This window comes from Phodopus roborovskii, unplaced genomic scaffold (assembly GCF_943737965.1).
Source record: "Phodopus roborovskii unplaced genomic scaffold, PHOROB, whole genome shotgun sequence".
In the NCBI taxonomy this organism is placed as follows: Eukaryota; Metazoa; Chordata; class Mammalia; order Rodentia; family Cricetidae; genus Phodopus; species Phodopus roborovskii.
Genome location: NW_026125934.1, coordinates 115079 through 133011, shown reverse-complemented (window position 1 = coordinate 133011; position 17933 = coordinate 115079). Strand labels below are relative to the sequence as shown.

Sequence of the window (17933 nt, the reverse complement as noted above, 5' to 3'; positions counted from 1 at the left end):
TAATACTCCATGGTTGCTAATAAGTGTCACAAGGAATATTTTGCCAGTTTCAAACTTCGACAGAGGGCCAGACCTGCTGTTTGAAAGCCTATAGGCCTGAAAGTAACATGATGGAAAACAACTAGTGTAACTTCAGTGTTTGTTCTTCTCCTGTTTAACTTGAATCATTGTCATTCAGGAATAGGATGGAGGGGCAGAAGAACACTGTGTTAAATGCCAATATCTAAAATTAAGTTACAAAGTGCTATTTGGAAGCCTCCCTGCCCTCCTCCACCAACTCCTTGAACTCCTTTCTGTGTTAGTAGCAGCCCCATGTCCTCTTATCATTTCTGCTAAGTTTTAAGTGTGAAGGCCAAAGGAAGACCACTACCACGTATTTTGCAGTTAAATAGTGAATACTCTCTTTATTCAGAATAATACATTTTTAATAGAATGTCATGCACCAGTAAATCAGTACAGTGAGGAGTTATAGGGGTAAGGGAAATAGCTTGACCTAGTAGGCTTGCCACTCCAAGACTCCTCTAGACCCAACTCAGGTGGTTAAAGGTCAAGAAGTAGTAGTAAATGCTGCTGAATTCCAGGGTAAGCAAGTTGGATTTCCAGGTCTCTGCAGGTTAAAAAAAAAAAAAAACAGGAGAGGAAAGCTCTAATAAAGGGGAGGGTAATTATATCGGGACAGTCATTTCCACTGAGACTCCCTGAGAGGCAGATGAAGGAGAATTGGTGGTGGTGCCTGGTTCTTCCTCTTGGTTACACTCTTCAAGGACTATGGTCTGGTCTCTTCCATCAGTCTCAGAGCCCCTGTGCAAAGAAAAAAAAATAGAAAAATAATGGGGGGCAGATCCTGTAAACAGAATGTAGGGTGGAGCTCAGATACAAGAAAAGTAACTGGGTCATGGATTTTCCAGCAGCACTCCATTTCTGGAATTGAGCTGAGATGAGTATTTACCTAGTTCGAAGTCGAGGCCACTTCTTCCACTCTACAGCTAGCACTATCCCCAAGGCTACCACAACCACCACAATCAGGGTACTTCGGACAATGTTACCCACAGTGCACTCTTGAGCAACAGGCCCTGTGGTGTATAAATAAATAGATTCAGAGCTTAGCATATCAATGTTCTTTTTAATATTTTGTTGTCCTCTCACTCTTACCTCCTCAGAGTTACCATGCCAGCCATGGACTGAGCTGTCAAAGGAATGATCAGTTGAGGTGCATATGCTGAGGCACTCAGACCTCCTTTCTGGTAGGGAAGGAGGCCTTATATGAATCTATTCTGTGTCTGAGTGCACCTGAAGTCCTACCTTCTCCTCATCTTTAAAAGAGCTATGATATATTTGAGAGATCCAACGTCATACACTCCCTGGTCTCCTGATTTGACCTATCTCTGTGGAGGCTGTCCTTGAGGTCTCAGGAACATCATGACAGGAACTTTCATGGAGAGATTATCCACTCACCTGCTGCTCCAACCAGCTCCAGAGCATCACTGGGCTCAGACCAGATGTCAGGGTAGGCCTGCAGACGGTAGCTGCAGCTGTAGTTTCCAATGCCTTTCCCTTCCACATTGTTGATGACAAAGTCTCCATCCTCTGAGAACTGTTGGGGTGCTTCTTCTCCATCATGTTCCAGCACAAATTCAACTCCTGGTAGGGGTCCTCGGCACTGAAGAGTGATATCCTTCCCTAGCTTGAACACAGTGCTGGGCCAGGCTGACAGAGAGGGTTTAGGGGGCTTATCTGCAATCAAAACAAGAACACAGAGTTAAAATAAGTGGCCCTGAACCCAGACATCTCTTGTATCTATCATTCTTAACCTTTAAAAAGCCCCAAATCTAAATGTTTACTGAGTTTCCAAACCTTACCTGTCACCCAGATCTCTAGAGAGTTGCTATGATTTGAAGCCGCAAGAGGAGCAGAATCCAGATAATAAACACAGCTGTAGACACCAGAATCTTGATCCCTCACCACTGGCATCCAGAAGTCAGCTCGGTACCCACTTGGCCTCTGTTGCTCTAAGGGTTGTTGAATCCCCTCCTTCAAAAGGACAAATGTTGAATCTGGCAGTTCCCCTTGACATTGAAGAGTTATGTTTTCTCCAGGGGCTACCATGGGACCAGGTTGGACTAACAGGCTGGGCTTAGGAAGTAAACCTGCAAGAAATTAACTGCTGGTCAGAGAGAAACCATTTTAGAGTCCATTTCTCCATGTCCTCATCTAGTCTCCCAAGAACCGCTCAATCTGATCCTTTCTGCACTAGAATATCCACTCCAGTCTCATCCCCTTACCCGTGACTATGAGTTCCAGAGTGTTGCTAGGCTGTATCTTGATAGGGCTGGTCCAGTCAGGGTGGTAACAGCAGCTATAGCGACCAATGCTAGCACCAGATATATTGGTGATAGGGAATGCGCCTTCATTGCTGGTGGACCCCCAAAGCTGCGTTGAAGTGGCTTCTCCTTCTTTGTGCAAAATGTACCCAACTCCACGGACTGGTCCTTGGCACCAGAGAGTAACATTCTGTCCCATAGTGACCACAGAACTAGGCTCAGCAGACAACCATGGTCTGGGGAATGTGTCTAGAAAGAGAACAATGATGAATATGTTGTAAGTACACAACTTTACCACCCCTTCACCATGATAATAGCTTTTCCTTGAATTTCCTCCATGGTTTGGCCTGCTCTCCTAGAAGAGACTAACCTCCCTCCCCACTGCCCTAGTCACTACTCCAATTGACCCTATCCCAATCCCTTGTTTTGTTTATCCTTACCAGTTACCCAGATCATAAGGGGCATACTATGGTATGAACCCCTGTTGGACATGGTTGTCTCATAGTAGATACAGCTGTAGTTCCCAGAGTCCTCTGCTCCAACTGTGTGGAGGAGGAAGTCAACTGAAGTCCCTGAAGCACTCTGGATCTGTAAGGGAGCATGGGTACTCTCTTGTAAGAGGGCAAACCTCATGCCCTGGAAAATTCCTTGGCAGCGCAGTGTCACATTCTTCCCAGGAAGAACCACAGGGCCGGGCTGTGCTAGGAGAGTAGGTTTGGTGTAGAATTCTATAAGGAAAAAGATCATAATATAAGACTGCTCCCCACATTTTGAAAATAGCTTTTATAATATTGTTATAAGAGATGATATATGTTTATTGTAGAAAATTAGAAAATGTAATAAAAAACTAATGAAGAAATCCTAATTTTACCAGCTCAAATATAAGTATTTTCCCACTTATATTTTAATACATGAATATGTCCTTGGAGCTGAGACTATTTATGTAACTGAGACTCCCCATACTCCTAGTTGGAGTGTCTGACATGTCTATAATGTAAACACTTTCCTATGAGGTTAAGCACCCTTTGAAATGATCATTTGTAATGGCTGTCTAACATGCTCCTGACATTTCAAAGTTTTTTCCCATTCTCTGACAGCCATCCAGCCCACCAATCCCTGACAGCTGAGTTCAGGAAAAAGCAGGTATTGAACTCAAAGCTCAAGGCCAAGCCTAAAAGGACTACCTCAGAATGCAGGGCCGCCGTGTGAGCTTAGTTCTTGGATTGGCCACCCCTATCTACCTCACTTCTTTCTTCAGGGGCAGATTTCTGGCCTCCCCCACTCCTTTGTCTTTTCTCCTTGTGATAACAGCATGAGCCCATGAGCCACTGTCATCCATGGATAGTTCATTATGTGCCAAGCACCATCCCAAGAACATTCTTTGTGTTCTCTAGAGAAGACAATTCTTCCCCTCCCGCTGGCAGCCCCTCCAATTGCTCTCCACAAAGACTTCCCCCATCCCTAACCTGTCACAATGAGCTCCACAGGGTCGCTGGGCTCAGACCAGATGGAAGAGTCATAATAACGGCAGCTATAGTTTCCTCCATCACCAATGCCCACTGAAATGATCAGAAAGTGAGCTGCACTGGACCCTGGGGTTCCCCAGGCTGGGTCACTGGATGCAATTTCATTATCATCCTTGTAAAGAATAAAGCTCATGTGCTCATGAGAGGTGGAGCAATTGAAAGTCACTCGGGCACCAGGAGTGACCACAGGACTGGCCCATGTCTTGAAGAAAGGCTTGGGGTACATTTCTAGAAGAGAAAAATAAACATTGTGATAACAAATCAAGAAAACAGGAGACAAATACAGGAAGTGTTGGTTTGGAGAAGCTGTCCTTTGTATGCATTTTCATAAACAGCTTGATGTTTTTGTTTTTTGTTTTTACAGGCATCCCCCATCCAGTCCCTCTTTACCCCTAGAGGAATCTGAATCCTCACTGTCACTGGAATAGGCATGGGAGGCTCTTGAAGGGATAAACTTTCCTTGGGACTCTATTAGTCAGATCTCTGAGCCTCAGTTTGCCCATCTGGATAAGAGAAGGAAATAGTACCTACTTCACCTCTCTTCAAGATTTTTTCTACAGCTCAATGAGGTCATCAATGGGAAAATAATCAGAAAAATTAAATCACCCTCCACAAACCCACGCTATTAATAACAATTATGGCTATTAATATCGTGCAGCCAGAGGCCCTGGCACTCCCAGAGCCACGCCTGCCTGGCTCTAAGATTGGACACAGGCTCCTAGTACCAGCAGCAAAGTTTGTGGTGGAGATAGAAGTGTCCCCCAGGCACTTTCCACCCGCCTCTCTCACACACCCTTTTCAGATCTACCTTTTATGACAAGCTCCAGGGGCTCACTGGGTTCAGACCACTTGTAGGGCTGCATTTCAGTGTGTGTCCGGCAGCTGTAATTGCCCTCCTCTTTATCCCCCATTCTTTGAATTGTAAAGAAGGCTTCTCTCCCAACAGCACCAAGTTGCTGGACAGGTTCTTGCTCTCCCTTCTTAAACAGAGCAAACCCCAAACCTTCCAGCCATCCTTTGCATCGGATCTGCAGCTCCCGGCCCCGGATTGGGAGGGAAGCCGAAATGACAGGTTTGGGAAGGATGTCTAGAAAAACAAAAACAAAAACAAAAAAAAAAATAGGATGGCAAGGGAATCAAAAGTTTGGAAGTGCCAAAGATGGGACGCTCAGAATTACTTTCTCTACAAACAACGAAATGCATCCTGGTTAGTCCCTCTCCACTCACTCTTTTATTCACCCCCCCCCACACACACACACACAAACACTACTTTCCTCCCAGCAGCACAGAGATCCCAGGGGCACTAGGGATCATTCCGGGAGGATCCTCTGCCTTCGCTTACCTGTTCCTACTAGTTCAAGTGCTTCACTAGGCTCCGACACAGCCATCTCCTCCCATGAGTGGCAGTGGTAACTCCCGGTGTGGCTGTGGGTCAGGGCGCCAAGGGGGAAGGCAGCCCGGACCTGCTCGGAGGCCGGGCGAGTTGCAATCCACCCGGTCCCGTCCTTCAGTAACACAAACTCCTTAGTTGAGCCAGAAGGGCTTCTGCACCAGAGGGTTAAGTTCTTCCACGGGGCCAGAGGGAAGTTCGTCTCTGCCCACAGTTCAGGCTTAGGAGTTGGCATGACTATTTCTAGAAAACAGCAGAGTTAATGAAGCCATCCTCCTCGTATTCCCCCTCCCTCCTTTCTTTTCTCTTGAAGCCCCTATAGAGATCCCCCTTCCCTCCCCTTTCAATCAAAGTCTTTTCTTTCCTATCTTGCTTCTTTCTGCTGGGAAAGGGGCGAAGCTGATGTCTCAGCCGAGCCTCACAAAAAATGCAGGAGTCTGAAGGAGATTTTTACAGGCAGAAAGATAGAGTTGGAGGCTGAATTTTGCCAGTAGCTTTAACAAGTGCCCATTGCCGGCTGTCCTTCCCTCCCAACCAGTCACTCCCTGGGCACTGACACTGACACTCTGTAGTTATTTCGGATCTCCAGAGAGGAATGTCCCAGTCTGGAGCAGGAAAAAACTCACCAATCTCTTCTGCCAGTGCCCCATTGCACAGTCCTGTGAAAGAAACCCTTGTCAGACTCTGCCCACCCCTCACCAAGACTGCCCCCTCAGCCTGCTGCCAGACCCCTGGCCCAACACTTTGTACTCACCACAGCATAGAAGGGCCATGAGTATGAAGAGCATGGCGACCCCTTGAGCTGTTCCCAACAACCAGGCTTCTCTAGGGAGACCAGAAAAGAGATGAGAGGAGTTTCTGGGATTAGGGGGAGGGAGGAGAGAAGGGGGCGGCAATTTATGTCATTGGCTTATTCACTACCCAATAGGGACTGGGTATAGCCAGGATAATGGGGTATAATCTTTTCCGACACTGATGACTTTTCTTTTTGAGGGCCTAACCACCTACAAATCCTTTGCACTTTCATGACCTACAAACCCCTCATTCCTGCCCCTCCCCCAGTTAATTTTTTTTTTTTTGTCAGCTTCCCATGGCCCGCGCTGCTCTGTCAGACAGAGGTGAAATGCTTTTGTATCTCCAGTTCTCAGAACCCCTGGAGCTCAGCAGCCCTGGGTGGTTGGGTGTGGGGGTGGAAAGAGCAACCCTGAGTGTTTCTCAGTCATCAAGTTTAAGTTTGGAAGCAGTTGTTCCTATGGCAGGATTGGTCTTCAGAATGACCTGCCTCACCTGCCTTTGTTATGGAAGGGTTGCCTAGGCAGCCTTGATGAATTACCAGAGGATTGCCTGTCAGTGTGGAGCTAAGCCTGTCCGAGAGTGGGATCGCTCTCCCACTACCTAGATTGTGACTACAAATGTGTAGCATTGTCGTTGGGCTCTGCCTCCTGTAAAATGAGGAGGTATAAAGACAAAATTCAATTGACAGTTTCTCCTTAGGAAACAGTGACCATTCTCAGCCTTTTCCTAGTCAGGAAAACCAACTTTTCAAGCTCCTGTCTATGAAATCTGGATTCCAATCTTACTCTTTGATGCAATGGTCTTAGAGTAGGGTGAGACACATGAAATTACATCCTTTTAATCCTGGGAAGTTAGCATATGAAATGTAGGGTAGAACCTATAGAATGACAAAATTTGATCTCACTGAAACTGTTTGAAAACTCCAAGGGTTTATTTTATTTTCTGTTTTGTTGTGTTTTCCAGAAAACACAGGCGGCTCCTCAATTGTGCTGGCACTCTGTCCCTCAGATCTCAGCTGAAAACACAGACATACATAGTCATAGTGATCATCCCTGGTGTATTAAATTTCTCAGACACACAGAGGTGTATATACTATTGTATACCGAAAAGCAGAGGGTGGAGTGAAGTGGGCAAAAAAAGCAGGTGGCAAGGCCACTGGTTAAAATCTGTCATTTCTCTTTTCATTGCTGCCTGGAATCGCCTTAGAAAAGCATGGGAATTAAGGAAGAGAGATCAATGGTCCACAGGCCACTGGAAAATCAAATGGCGGGAGAATCTTTTGGTCTGTTTTCAGGCCAGAGGGAAGAGTCCAATCCTCAGGTTCCATCTGTTGTCTTATCAAATGCCTATCCAGGTTAAAATCATATTCTTAGGATACTCTGCACAGAGGCTAGAGTCTGAGAAAAACTGGTTTCAAAGGAATGTAGAATTGGCCAAAACATTCATTCTAGTCCTTAAAAGTGGGGGGTAAAGTGGAAAAAAATGAGATGGGAATTATATAATCTGGAAGACAGAAGAGATTCATACAAGATAACATGTTCACATCATGTCAATGGGGAAGACATGAACGATGTCTTGTGGACAGAGTTGTTTAAGACGAGATTTGGGCACTGCAGGAGGTATAGAGAACAGGAGACATGCTTTGGATTATTTCTGAAGATCCTGGAAACTATCCTTGACTCCACCTCTGACTTGGGAAATGAGCCCTCTGGGAGGTGAAAGAGAAACTCATGGAATTAGAATGTCTCCATTCTAAGCCTAGAGGCTGAAGAGAAACCAAAGTGTGTGTCCCTGTGGCTTCCTGCAACTGGGCATTGGCCCATTCTGGAGACTAGGAGAGCACAATCAGCTAGCTAGTGAAACAGCAGGCAGGGAGAAGACAGTTACCTGAATCTAAATCTCCGACACTTCCACCGTAACCACAGCACTAGCGACAGCAAGGAAACAAGCTGTACGAATAAGGACATCCTGAATGCTTCATTCAGAATGGAGTTCCAGGTGAGCAGGCCTGTGACCAGAGAAGACCAGAAACAAAAGCCTTGATGGGGATTTAACTGACCAGACAGACAAATTCCAAGTGGGGAAGGGAGCTGGTTACTAAGAAAGCTTGAGATAGACATGGTCTTCTGAATGTTCTGCTCACTGCCTTAAATTATTGTAGAATACCCAAGAGAAGTGTATCTAGACACATGGGTCCTGACTTCCAACCCTCACTCCCCTTCCCATATCAATCTGGGCACTACTTTAGGATATCAGGATATCAGGATATTAGGATATCAGGAAAGATATGCCTGAGAAGTTATCATCTCACCTGCTGGCCCCACCAACTTCAGAGGCTCACTGCGATGTGACCAGATGGTAGGGTGTTCCTCAATACGATAGCTGCAACTGTAGGTCCCTGTGCCTTGCCCTTCAATATTAGTGATGATGAAGTCTCCATCTACTGATAATTTTTGGAATGTTGTTCTTTCTTCCCATTCCAAAGAAAATTCAAGTACTGGATGCGATACTCGGCACTGAAGGGTGATGGTCTTTCCTACTTTGAACACGGAACTGGGCCAAGCTGAAAGGGAGGGTTTGGGGGGCTTATCTGAAACCAATCCAGAGACCACAATTAGAAGTGACATTGAGCTCAGCACCCTCTCTCCTGCCAGATGTTTTTGAGAGGTCTCCATTTGGGCTTCTCTCTCTCGCTCTCTCTCTTTGCACTTACATTTGATCATTGGCATCAAGCCTTGTATGTTTAGAGTTCTTCCCCCCTCTCCTTGGTTCTCTAAAGACTACTGGTTCCTACTTCCAACCAGGAAGACCTCATACCTGTAAGATCTCCCTGGCATGAAGGAAAATAATTTTTTTCATGAGTCACAGTAGGGCTGGGTCATGCTGAGAGGTAAGGCTTAAGGTGAACCCTGGAAGAGAAGATCCCTGAAGGATGTAAAAAGTCCTGTACTACCCTCCTAGTGTTTTCCTTTTAGATCATAACTTTAGGAATTTCCAAGAGCCACTAGGACCCCCCCCCCCTTAGAGCATGGCAATAACAGCAATACAAGCAAACAAGTGACAATAACATTAAAGCCAGTTGGGATCACTTGCCTACAACCATCAGCTCCACAGTGTTGTGTGTTGCCATCTTAATGGATGTGTTCCAGGTAAGAAAATACTGGCAACTATAGATGCCAGCATCTTTGTAGGTCACATTCTTGAGGAAGAATGATTTGTTGCCAGTGTTGCTGGTGGCATCCAGAAATTGAAGGGGGCTTCCTTCTCCCTTCTTATAGAGTGCAAGCCCCACTCCGTCCATTGGTCCTTGACATCTCAGGCTTATATTTTGACCCATTTGAACCACAGGACTGGGCTGAACAAGTAGCCAGGTCTTGGGGAAAGCATCTAGGACAAGACCCAAAATATAAATAGCTAATGGTAGAATTTTCCCCTCCTTCCAATACTTAGGACTAATTTCCTCCTTTGTCTTCCAGGTTGCACTTTGAAAATCCCTCACTAAAGTGAACAGATTCTGCACCTTCCCCCCCCCACTGTTAGCCCTGGCCAAGTGACTAGGTCCAAGTGGGGAGAGAGAATCAGAGGAAACTCTGAGAGCTGTTCCATAGCATACCCCTGTCTTACCAGTCACCCAGACTTTCAGGATATCACTAAGAAGTGAGCCTCTGTATGATGCATCATAGTAAAAACAGATATAGTGCCCTGTATCCTGGATCTTCAGAGCTCGGAAGTAGAAATATGCCTCATTTTTTATTGGTTTCTTGTGGTAAAAAGATTTCTTCAAGTCTTCCAACCTCATTAAAGTAAACGTCACTCCGTATATTGGCCCTTGGCACCTGAGACTCAGGCTTTCTCCGGGTGCCAGGATGGGCCCAGGATGGGCTGTCAGAGTTGGTTTGGGGTAGAGACCTAGAAAGGGAAGAGACCCTTAACTTACAGTTTAGCCAATTCTGCCTAAGTATATTTTTATTCTCCTAGTTTCTTCAGAAAAAAAAAAGTGGTAACTGGAATGTAATCTTCCATCCTTCTCTTTCCTTAGGATTATGCCTCCTTGTGTATGTAATCAAGGTTAAGTTCACTTATAGTTTTTTCCTCTCATCTGACTCTATTAGAGCCACTGTGAGCTCAGCCAGGTATAGGTGCTTGCCCCAGGGGACTGTCTCCATTCATAATACCCTGCATCTTTGGGTCTCTGAAATGACAAATATAGTTCTTCCCATAGACAGAAAATCCACACCTCTGAAAATGACTTTGATTCCATCTTGTAGAACAAAACTTCCGCTGAAATATTAATGAGAACATCTGAACAGATTAGCCTCACCTTAAGATACTACTTCCAACACTCAAAACATGAGGCTAGAGGAGGCCAATAGGGAGATTTGGGACAATAACTCAGTAAGCCAATGAGATCTGGTAATGAGGCTCACCCTCATTTCTGTGGGTTGCTTTACTAAGATGGCTGTACTATTAAACATCAACTTTATGCAACTCCATCTTATTCCCCACTTAAATCCCAGGTACACCAATTCATCCACTGTGGAAGGATTAGCCTTGCCATATACTTATGGAAGCTTTTTGGATGTGTCATGAATCATGCTGGTCTAGGGGTATTGAGTACAAAGAATGTTAAGTTCCTGCAAGCCTAACATTAATAGACAGGTGGGGAATACTGGTGAACACTAGTTACAGAAGTATGTATCAGTGGGATCTATTTTGGAAGGGAATGTGTACAACAAGCATCCATATACATCAGTTAAACAGTCTTTTGTATCTTGATCCTCAAGAAAAATCTATATTAATAAAATTATCTTCCATTTATTGAGAACTTATATGCCAGGCACTGTACATGTTATTTACGCAAACCCTCACAACAACCCTGTGAGGTAGGCATTATTATTATACTATTTTTGCAGATCATGAAATTGAAGCACAGAGTGGCATTATACAACATATTGGACAGATACTGTTATCCTGTGTTAGAATGGAGAAAACCAAAGCACAGAGAAGTGACAAGACTTGCTCAACACCACACCGGGAAGTGGTGTCACAGGTGTAACTAGAAAATCTGTAACATCAGTATTTCTCTGGGTCTATATTGTTTGCTGCAGGAATTACATAAATGTAGACTATTTCGTCTGGAATCATCCAGGGCACAAGATAGAGGAATTGAAGCTATAGTGTGTGACTAGTATTTGGACCTCTGGAGGTGTTGCCTTTTGTGTTTGGAGCTTGGTACTGCCTTTACTGGCTCTATTGATATGGAATAAAGTAATCTTTCAAGCCATTTCTAAAATACAAACTATCACTTTTTGTCATTTGTTTATTTTTCATTAATTAAAATAATGATTAATTCTGTTTTATACACTTAAATATAATCATTACAAATACACTTACATGTTTAAGGAATCAATTTGAAGACTGTACTGGCAATGCCTGGCACATATTAGGTGCTCAATAAATATTGGATGAATGAGTAAATGAATGATAACCTACAAGTAAAGAACAATAAACCTGTGAAAAGACCAAGCTGCTGATAGCTGGCTAGGCTCACAGACAGGTCACAGGGTTACCTTCTTTAAAGTACATGTGATTCTAATTTGGAGCTCAGAAAAATGTTAAATGACTACATCAACTTGCAGGGCTTAGTAACTGGCTGAGGCAGTAATCTCAAAAACTTTTTGATCAACTAGCCATGATACCAGGGATAACAATTGTCAGATACCAGCAGCCATGGCCACACCCACCTGCCACCACCAGCTTCAGGGGGTTGCTGGGCTCTGACCACAGATTGGGGAGCATCTGGATATGAGTGCGGCAGATATAAACCCCTTCATTCTCAGGTGCCAAGTTGTCAATGGAGAATATGGCCATTGTCCCAGTTGGGACTTGGTAATCTACAGGATCTGTATTTCCCTCTTTAAACAGCATAAATACCAAATCCTGAAGCCATCCATGGCAAAGGATGTTAACATTACATCCAGGAAGAGGGGGAGTCTCTGCCTGGATCCAGAAGATGGGTTTAGGAAGTTGGCCTGTAAAGGAAGAATGAACTGATGTGAGTTAGATCAAGAAGAGTGCTGCCTTGACTGCAGAATAGGAGACTTTGGCTTTAGATGAGCCTTCCCAGAGCAACTCTTCTTTTCCCCATCCTTCAAGAGCTGCATCCTCTCCATGCATTGCCTGATACAAAGTAGGCACTTAGGTGCTTCATGCATGCATGTGAAGTAACTTCAACAAACCCTTTTCTGGGATGGTTATTTTGAGTTCCAAGAGTAGGAAGGTATTCTTGAGTATCTAGCTTCGTCATCTTACCTGGTGCTTCTAACTCTAGAATTCTACTGGGCTTTGACCAGCCTTTCTCCTTCCAGTAGCAGCACCGATAAAGACCTGTATTGGACTCAGTAAGGGCACCTATGAAGAATGAAACTTGGAAGGTCTTGTAAGAAGGACGGATCCAGGTCATCTGTGTATTATCCTTAAGCAGTAGGAACTTGCTGGATACTCGAGAGGGGCTTCTGCACCAAAGTGTGATGTTCTCCCAAGGGGCATGGGGGTAGTTGGATTCTATCCAAAGCTCTGGTTGAGACTCCACTGCTGTTATTTCCCAAAGCCACAAAGATAGCAGCAGTCAGTCCTCTCCCTCCCTCAAAGCGCCCTGCAGCATGCTGGAACATTGTCTCTAACCCACCCAGATGTTGACTTTTGCCTTCCTGTGGGAGTGGCAGAGTCTGCTCATGTAAGGGTTGGGGACAGAGATGCTAGGGTATTTGTTTAAGGAATCCTAATGGACAGGGGAATAAGTTGCATTCTAAAGAGAGATAAATCCCTTCACGGTTCTTGGGAGAGCAAGTTATGATGGAAGGGGCTCTGATTTCCAAGCAACCCAACCTGGCTTGTATATCTTAAGGCCTTGCAGACAGGCCAGTTCCTTAGAATCTCAGGCAGCAAGACACTTACCCATTGAGGTCATACCCAGACTGAGCCCTGGAAAGAGAAAATGATAAAGGAGACACTCTGGTTTCGACGTTGCCCTCCAACCTCAATAATTTCCCCTGCCTACCTAAGGAGCCTGCTCACAAGAGCTTCTCTTAAGAGGGCCACTTGCTTCTCACCCCTTCCTTGTACTTACAAATGCAACAGAGCAATAGAGTGATGGTCCGAAGCATCATGGCCCCCTGCTCTGGCCTGTCCAGGGCTGTGGGGCCTCTGGTGCAGGATGTGTCCTCTGAGTCTTGAAGGCTTTGTTTCTTAGAAGACAGGAGAATCTAAAAGAAGAAATTGTCTTGCTCAGGGACTAGTTCTGCTCTTTCAAGCTGAGGCGAGATTACTGCATTACTCTGGACAACCTCACATTGCACTGGTTCCTAGGAGCCTAGCTTGTTAATGAGGCCACTTGTTTTCCTCGCCTTGATCCCTTTCTTCACTTCCCCACCTCTCCACTCTGTTCCTGGGATCCAAGACATTATTTTTGTTGAAATGTTTATTTGTCCCTGAGATTTCAAAGGCACAGAAGATGACCTCAATCTAGCCTGAAGTATCCCTACTGAGTGGGGAAAGTGGACCATGCTAAGGCTTGCCTTTTAATGTGTTTTAATTAGATACCTGCCTGCACACATGCACGCATATCACACACACACACACACACACACACACACACACACACACACACACGGCTTTGTCATCCAACAACATAGTAAAGAAGGAATTATTGCTGCCCCCATTTTCTTGCGCACATGGAGTTTAGAAAAGATCCATAATTTGCTGAAAGTCAAAATACAAAATAAAAATTAAAGTCCATGTTTAACTCCAAGACTGACATTCAACTGTGCAGAGGCAGTACCTGCCTTCAACCCATCTTCCTCTTCCATCATTTCCCCCATGTCAACACAAAGAATGCTCCTTCTAAGGAGTGCTTGTCACTTTACCCCACTTGTAATACCCTACTTTGAGTAGGTGTTGGTTAATCCAGCTGCCTCCAAGGTAGTTAATAAAAGTGTAAATTATCCCTTTCTAGAACTTTCCCTTAGCTTCTAAACTGCTTTGTTCACTGCCTCTGAAGAAAATGAGATTGTTTGAATTTTAAGGAACTCAGCAAAGATATTTGAGTTCAGAGAGTCTTCTCATTTTCCCAGAAGTCTCTACCAACCATATGTGTACCGTATAGATGAGATAGATCTTCTCCCCTCATGTTGAAAAGCAAACTTTTGCCAAGGGAAGGTGTAACCTCACAGCACCAACTTAGTGGAATTCTCCTCCATGACATCTCTCCTCATAGGATGAACCCCTGCCTGACCTCTGTTGTTTGACCTTAGCTCAGTGGAGTGAGGAATAGTCAGCTCCCACAAGAAAGGAAGAGAATGAATTTGTTTCTCGAAACTTCCTGTAGACTGATAGCCTCTAATATTCTCTAGCACTTTCAGTGAACAAAATGGAGGAGCACAGAGATACATTTTCAAAACACCCATGTGGGAGTCAACAAAATGACATTGAGAGATAGAAGAGCTTGGCCCTGGTTTTCATTTCTCTGTGTTGAAGGATGCTTAATTTACTGGCCTGAACTTTTCTTATGTTAAATGGGGGAAATAATATGTACCTAGCCCTGTTGTTTTGGACTACAGGAAACCTGTATATAGTGCCAGACGTGCTGTGTACATTTCATGTAAACAGGCATATTTTGTCTCATTCTCAAAGAGGGGTATACATTTGGTATAGGACTCTAATGAGACTCTTCCTATCTCAATAGCTAGAACCTCTTGTCCCTAGTTTTTTCAGTGCCAGGCCGAAGCATGGATACCACCCTGTTGCACTGTTTCCCCTTGGGGCACTGGGCCAGAATCTAGTGGCGGGGGTGGGGGGGAGAGGAAGCTAGGTTCTTCGCCAAGGGGAGTGTTCAATCTGGGACTGCACCCAGGAAATGCCATCTGAGAATCTAACCTTATCACATGAACATCAGGGTCTTGCCTCTTGGTAATTGGTGTCAGAAAAGCTGAATTTTTCAGCATGGCTGCCCACTCCTCAATCATTTGGAGATTTAAAAAAAAGAAGAAGGAGGAGAAAAAACAAAAAAGGTACCTTGTCACTTCAGCCAAGATGATAATTCTTATGCCCAAGGAACTTGGGAACAACCCTGAGATTCAAAATTGGCCACGCCCATTTTGCCCTTTCACCCCACCCCCAACTTAGGCAGTTGAGGCTGTTTATTAGTGTCCCCCTGTACTCTACCCCAAGCACTTTCTCCACCATTAGGCAGCACCGCAGTGCTTTCGAGGGTGGTATATCCGTAATATCTAACGGCTAGTCCCTTCATAGCTTTAAGGGCTCCAGAAATCAAAGGGGTTGGGCTCCGCAGGGTGCCGGTACGAGCTTTGCTTAAGGTTTGGAGTGAAGACTGAGAAAGGAAAGAGGAGATATCCACATTGCCCAGACGTTCTCATCGAGGCGGGGCTGGAATCGGGGGAGAGAAGGAGAAAGGCAGGGATGAAGGGGTTGGGGAAAAGACTGGGGAGCAGTTTGATATACGGCAATTAATCACAGCAGGGGGACTCTTTCGGGTTTTATTTAGGGTTTTGTGGCCAGTAATTAATCTTCAGCCACTGCACTATGCGCTCATTTGCAGGTACTTACGGTAGTTGAAGGCCCGCTCCGAGGCTGGAGATTCTCCAGAGAGCTCCTCCAGATGCAGCAAACTGCCCGGCATGGGAAGAGCTGTCTAAGGACTGCCTCTTGGGCCCCGAGCCCCGCCTCCTCGGCCCAACCCTCCCGCCATCCCGCCCCAGCCTCCTCCCCTCCCTCGCTAGGCTCCCCAACCCACCTACACCAACTCTGCCTAGCACCTGCAGTCCTCTGACGACCAGGATTGGAAAGCCCCTCCCAGCTCCCCGCCTCTCTGCCTACTCCCTGCTGAGGTTGCCAGAGCTGGAGTCAGGCCCCTGCCCCCTGCCTGTCGCTCAGAGCTTCATCTGGTCACTGTATCCTGGAGGGGAGAGGGCCAGTGCCCAAGACAGCTGAAGCTGTAGATCCACCTCACCAGCTCCCTGGTGCTTTTAAAGCGTTCTCGGGGCTTCCTCTGTCCCTTAAATGCAGTCATAAATGTCTACACAACATTTGAAACGCCTACTGTGTGCACTTTTGGCCCTGGCCCTGGCATTTCTAACCTTCACAGCAATAAGTAATATTACTGATGAGGAAACTGGCACTTTTGGCGGGTTAGGAACTTGGACAGTCTTCAAAGTCCAGTTTTCGATAAAAGCCCAGCTTGAAAGACATTCACTTTCAGATTTCAGTTCAGATTTCCACATTTAATAGCTGTATGAGTGACCCCAAGCAAGTGAGTTAAATTCTCTGAGGCCCACTTCCACTGTGTTTTAAGTTAAATAGAAGAGCCTGCTTTGTGGGGCTTTAATAGGTAACTCAAGTAAATCTCAAAGGGCCACACACCTGGCACACACTAAATTCTCAACTAGTGCTATGTGTGGTCATTACTACTGTTGGTACTCTGCAAAACCCTCCTTAAATGCCTTAGGGCAGTGTGGCTTTGAGGATATAGAGCAGTGTTTTGAAAATTTTATTGACTATAAAAGTTTTATTAAACTTTATTTTGTGTGTGAATGAATGAATGAGAGACCAAAATGGAGAGCTACCATGGTATGGTACTTGTCACAGAACTTTTGTGGAGGCTGGGGGATTTCAGGAGTCTGTTTGCAACTTCCAAATTGTTGAAGCAGGCTCTTTATTTTTGTTTCCATCACAGCACAGCTTGTTCCAGACCAGCTAGCATTCAAGCTTCTGGACGATTCTCCTATTCCCACCTCCCATCTCACTGTAGGAGTACTAGAAATACAAACTTATACCACCCATATAGGTTTTAATATGGGTTCTGGGAACTGTAGTCAAGTCATTAGACTTATGCAGAAATTTTACCCACCGAGCCATCTATGTGGCCCTCCTGAAGGGCTTTTTAAAAAATGATAATGTATTGTAAGACACTATTGATGGGAGATGCCATTCTGTATATATGTTTCTCATACCGGTTAGTGAATAAAACACTGTTGGCCAATAGGAAAGCAAGATAGGAGGGTAAGACCATGTGGAAATACATAGAAATGGGTTAATAATTAAGACAGAGCTAGCCAATAAGAAACTAGTACCTGGCCAACAGCATTATATCTAATACAGAGTCTTGGTGTGTTAATTGGGGCTGGCGCGGTGGTGGACCAAGACCAGCAGCCAGTGGAAAAACCTTACTCCTTACACACTATAGCTGTTGACATATTATATGTAACAAGATTAAAGTATGACAGCCAATGAGCTCACTGAACAATTGATAAGAAATAGCCAATGTTTCCTTCATGTGCATTTTACCTTAGTAAGATATGTCAGATGATCTAATGGAAATCAGTTTAATTCAAAAACAAACTATGAGGGAAATAAAAAGTTAATGAAGCCATTTGAATAACATAGCTTTGGCAGCAGGTGATAACAGTTGCAGGTTCTTAGATCCTATTGGGCATTTCAAACTGTATTTTGTTGTAGAATGATTAGCCATATAAATATGAATTTCTAGACACATTATTTAACCTCTCTGATCACCATTTTTCTTATTTGAAAGGTGGAGATAATAATCAAACTGACTCCCGTATAAGATTTTGTGTAGGACTGAATACTCACCCCTGTGAAACCATACCTAGGCATAGGGACAAAGCAAGCAGCCTTGAATTGGATAGGTGCTTGCTAAATAGGTCTTTGTGACGATCCAGAAAGAGGTTCCTCTTAAAGAGTCTGTAGCCTAGACATAACTCATGATAGGGAGTGAGTAGGAAGTGACAGAGAAGTGTTGAGAATCTGAGTGCATCACAACTGAGAAGAGCAGCAATGGGGGCATGCTAGGGGTGCTCTGAGAAG

General features: G+C 44.8%; 1 protein-coding gene and 1 long non-coding RNA gene across 2 annotated transcripts; both read right to left on the bottom strand.

Annotated features, from left to right (window-relative positions):
* Window positions 1-374: 374 nt before the first annotated feature.
* Window positions 375-13010, bottom strand: Igsf1 (immunoglobulin superfamily member 1). Its single transcript, XM_051179037.1, has 18 exons — window positions 12990-13010; window positions 12345-12626; window positions 11777-12064; window positions 9657-9941; window positions 9126-9419; window positions 8344-8622; window positions 7920-8040; window positions 5992-6062; window positions 5864-5896; window positions 5190-5480; window positions 4656-4934; window positions 3788-4075; window positions 2762-3049; window positions 2283-2570; window positions 1860-2147; window positions 1456-1734; window positions 950-1073; window positions 375-801 (listed from the first exon to the last, which is right to left on the bottom strand). The coding sequence occupies exons 1-18, from the start codon at window positions 13000-13002 to the stop codon at window positions 666-668; spliced, it is 3927 nt and encodes a 1308-aa protein (XP_051034994.1). The 5' UTR covers window positions 13003-13010; the 3' UTR covers window positions 375-665.
* A 241-nt stretch (window positions 13011-13251) lies between these two features.
* On the bottom strand, window positions 13252-16079 carry LOC127218027 (uncharacterized). Its single transcript, XR_007834144.1, has 3 exons — window positions 15844-16079; window positions 15657-15718; window positions 13252-13297 (listed from the first exon to the last, which is right to left on the bottom strand). It is a non-coding gene; the product is annotated as an uncharacterized LOC127218027 (long non-coding RNA).
* Between the last annotated feature and the right edge of the window lie 1854 nt (window positions 16080-17933).

What these genes read in the sequence shown, in the direction of transcription:
- Igsf1 (XM_051179037.1), bottom strand. An exon ending in GAAGTTGGTGGGGCCAGCAG is followed by an intron (nt 8,041 to 8,343) that starts GTGAGATGATAA and finishes CTCTGGTCACAG; the next exon opens with GCCTGCTCACCTGGAACTCC. An exon ending in GGCACTGGCAGAAGAGATTG is followed by an intron (nt 5,481 to 5,863) that starts GTGAGTTTTTTC and finishes GCTGTTTTCTAG; the next exon opens with AAATAGTCATGCCAACTCCT.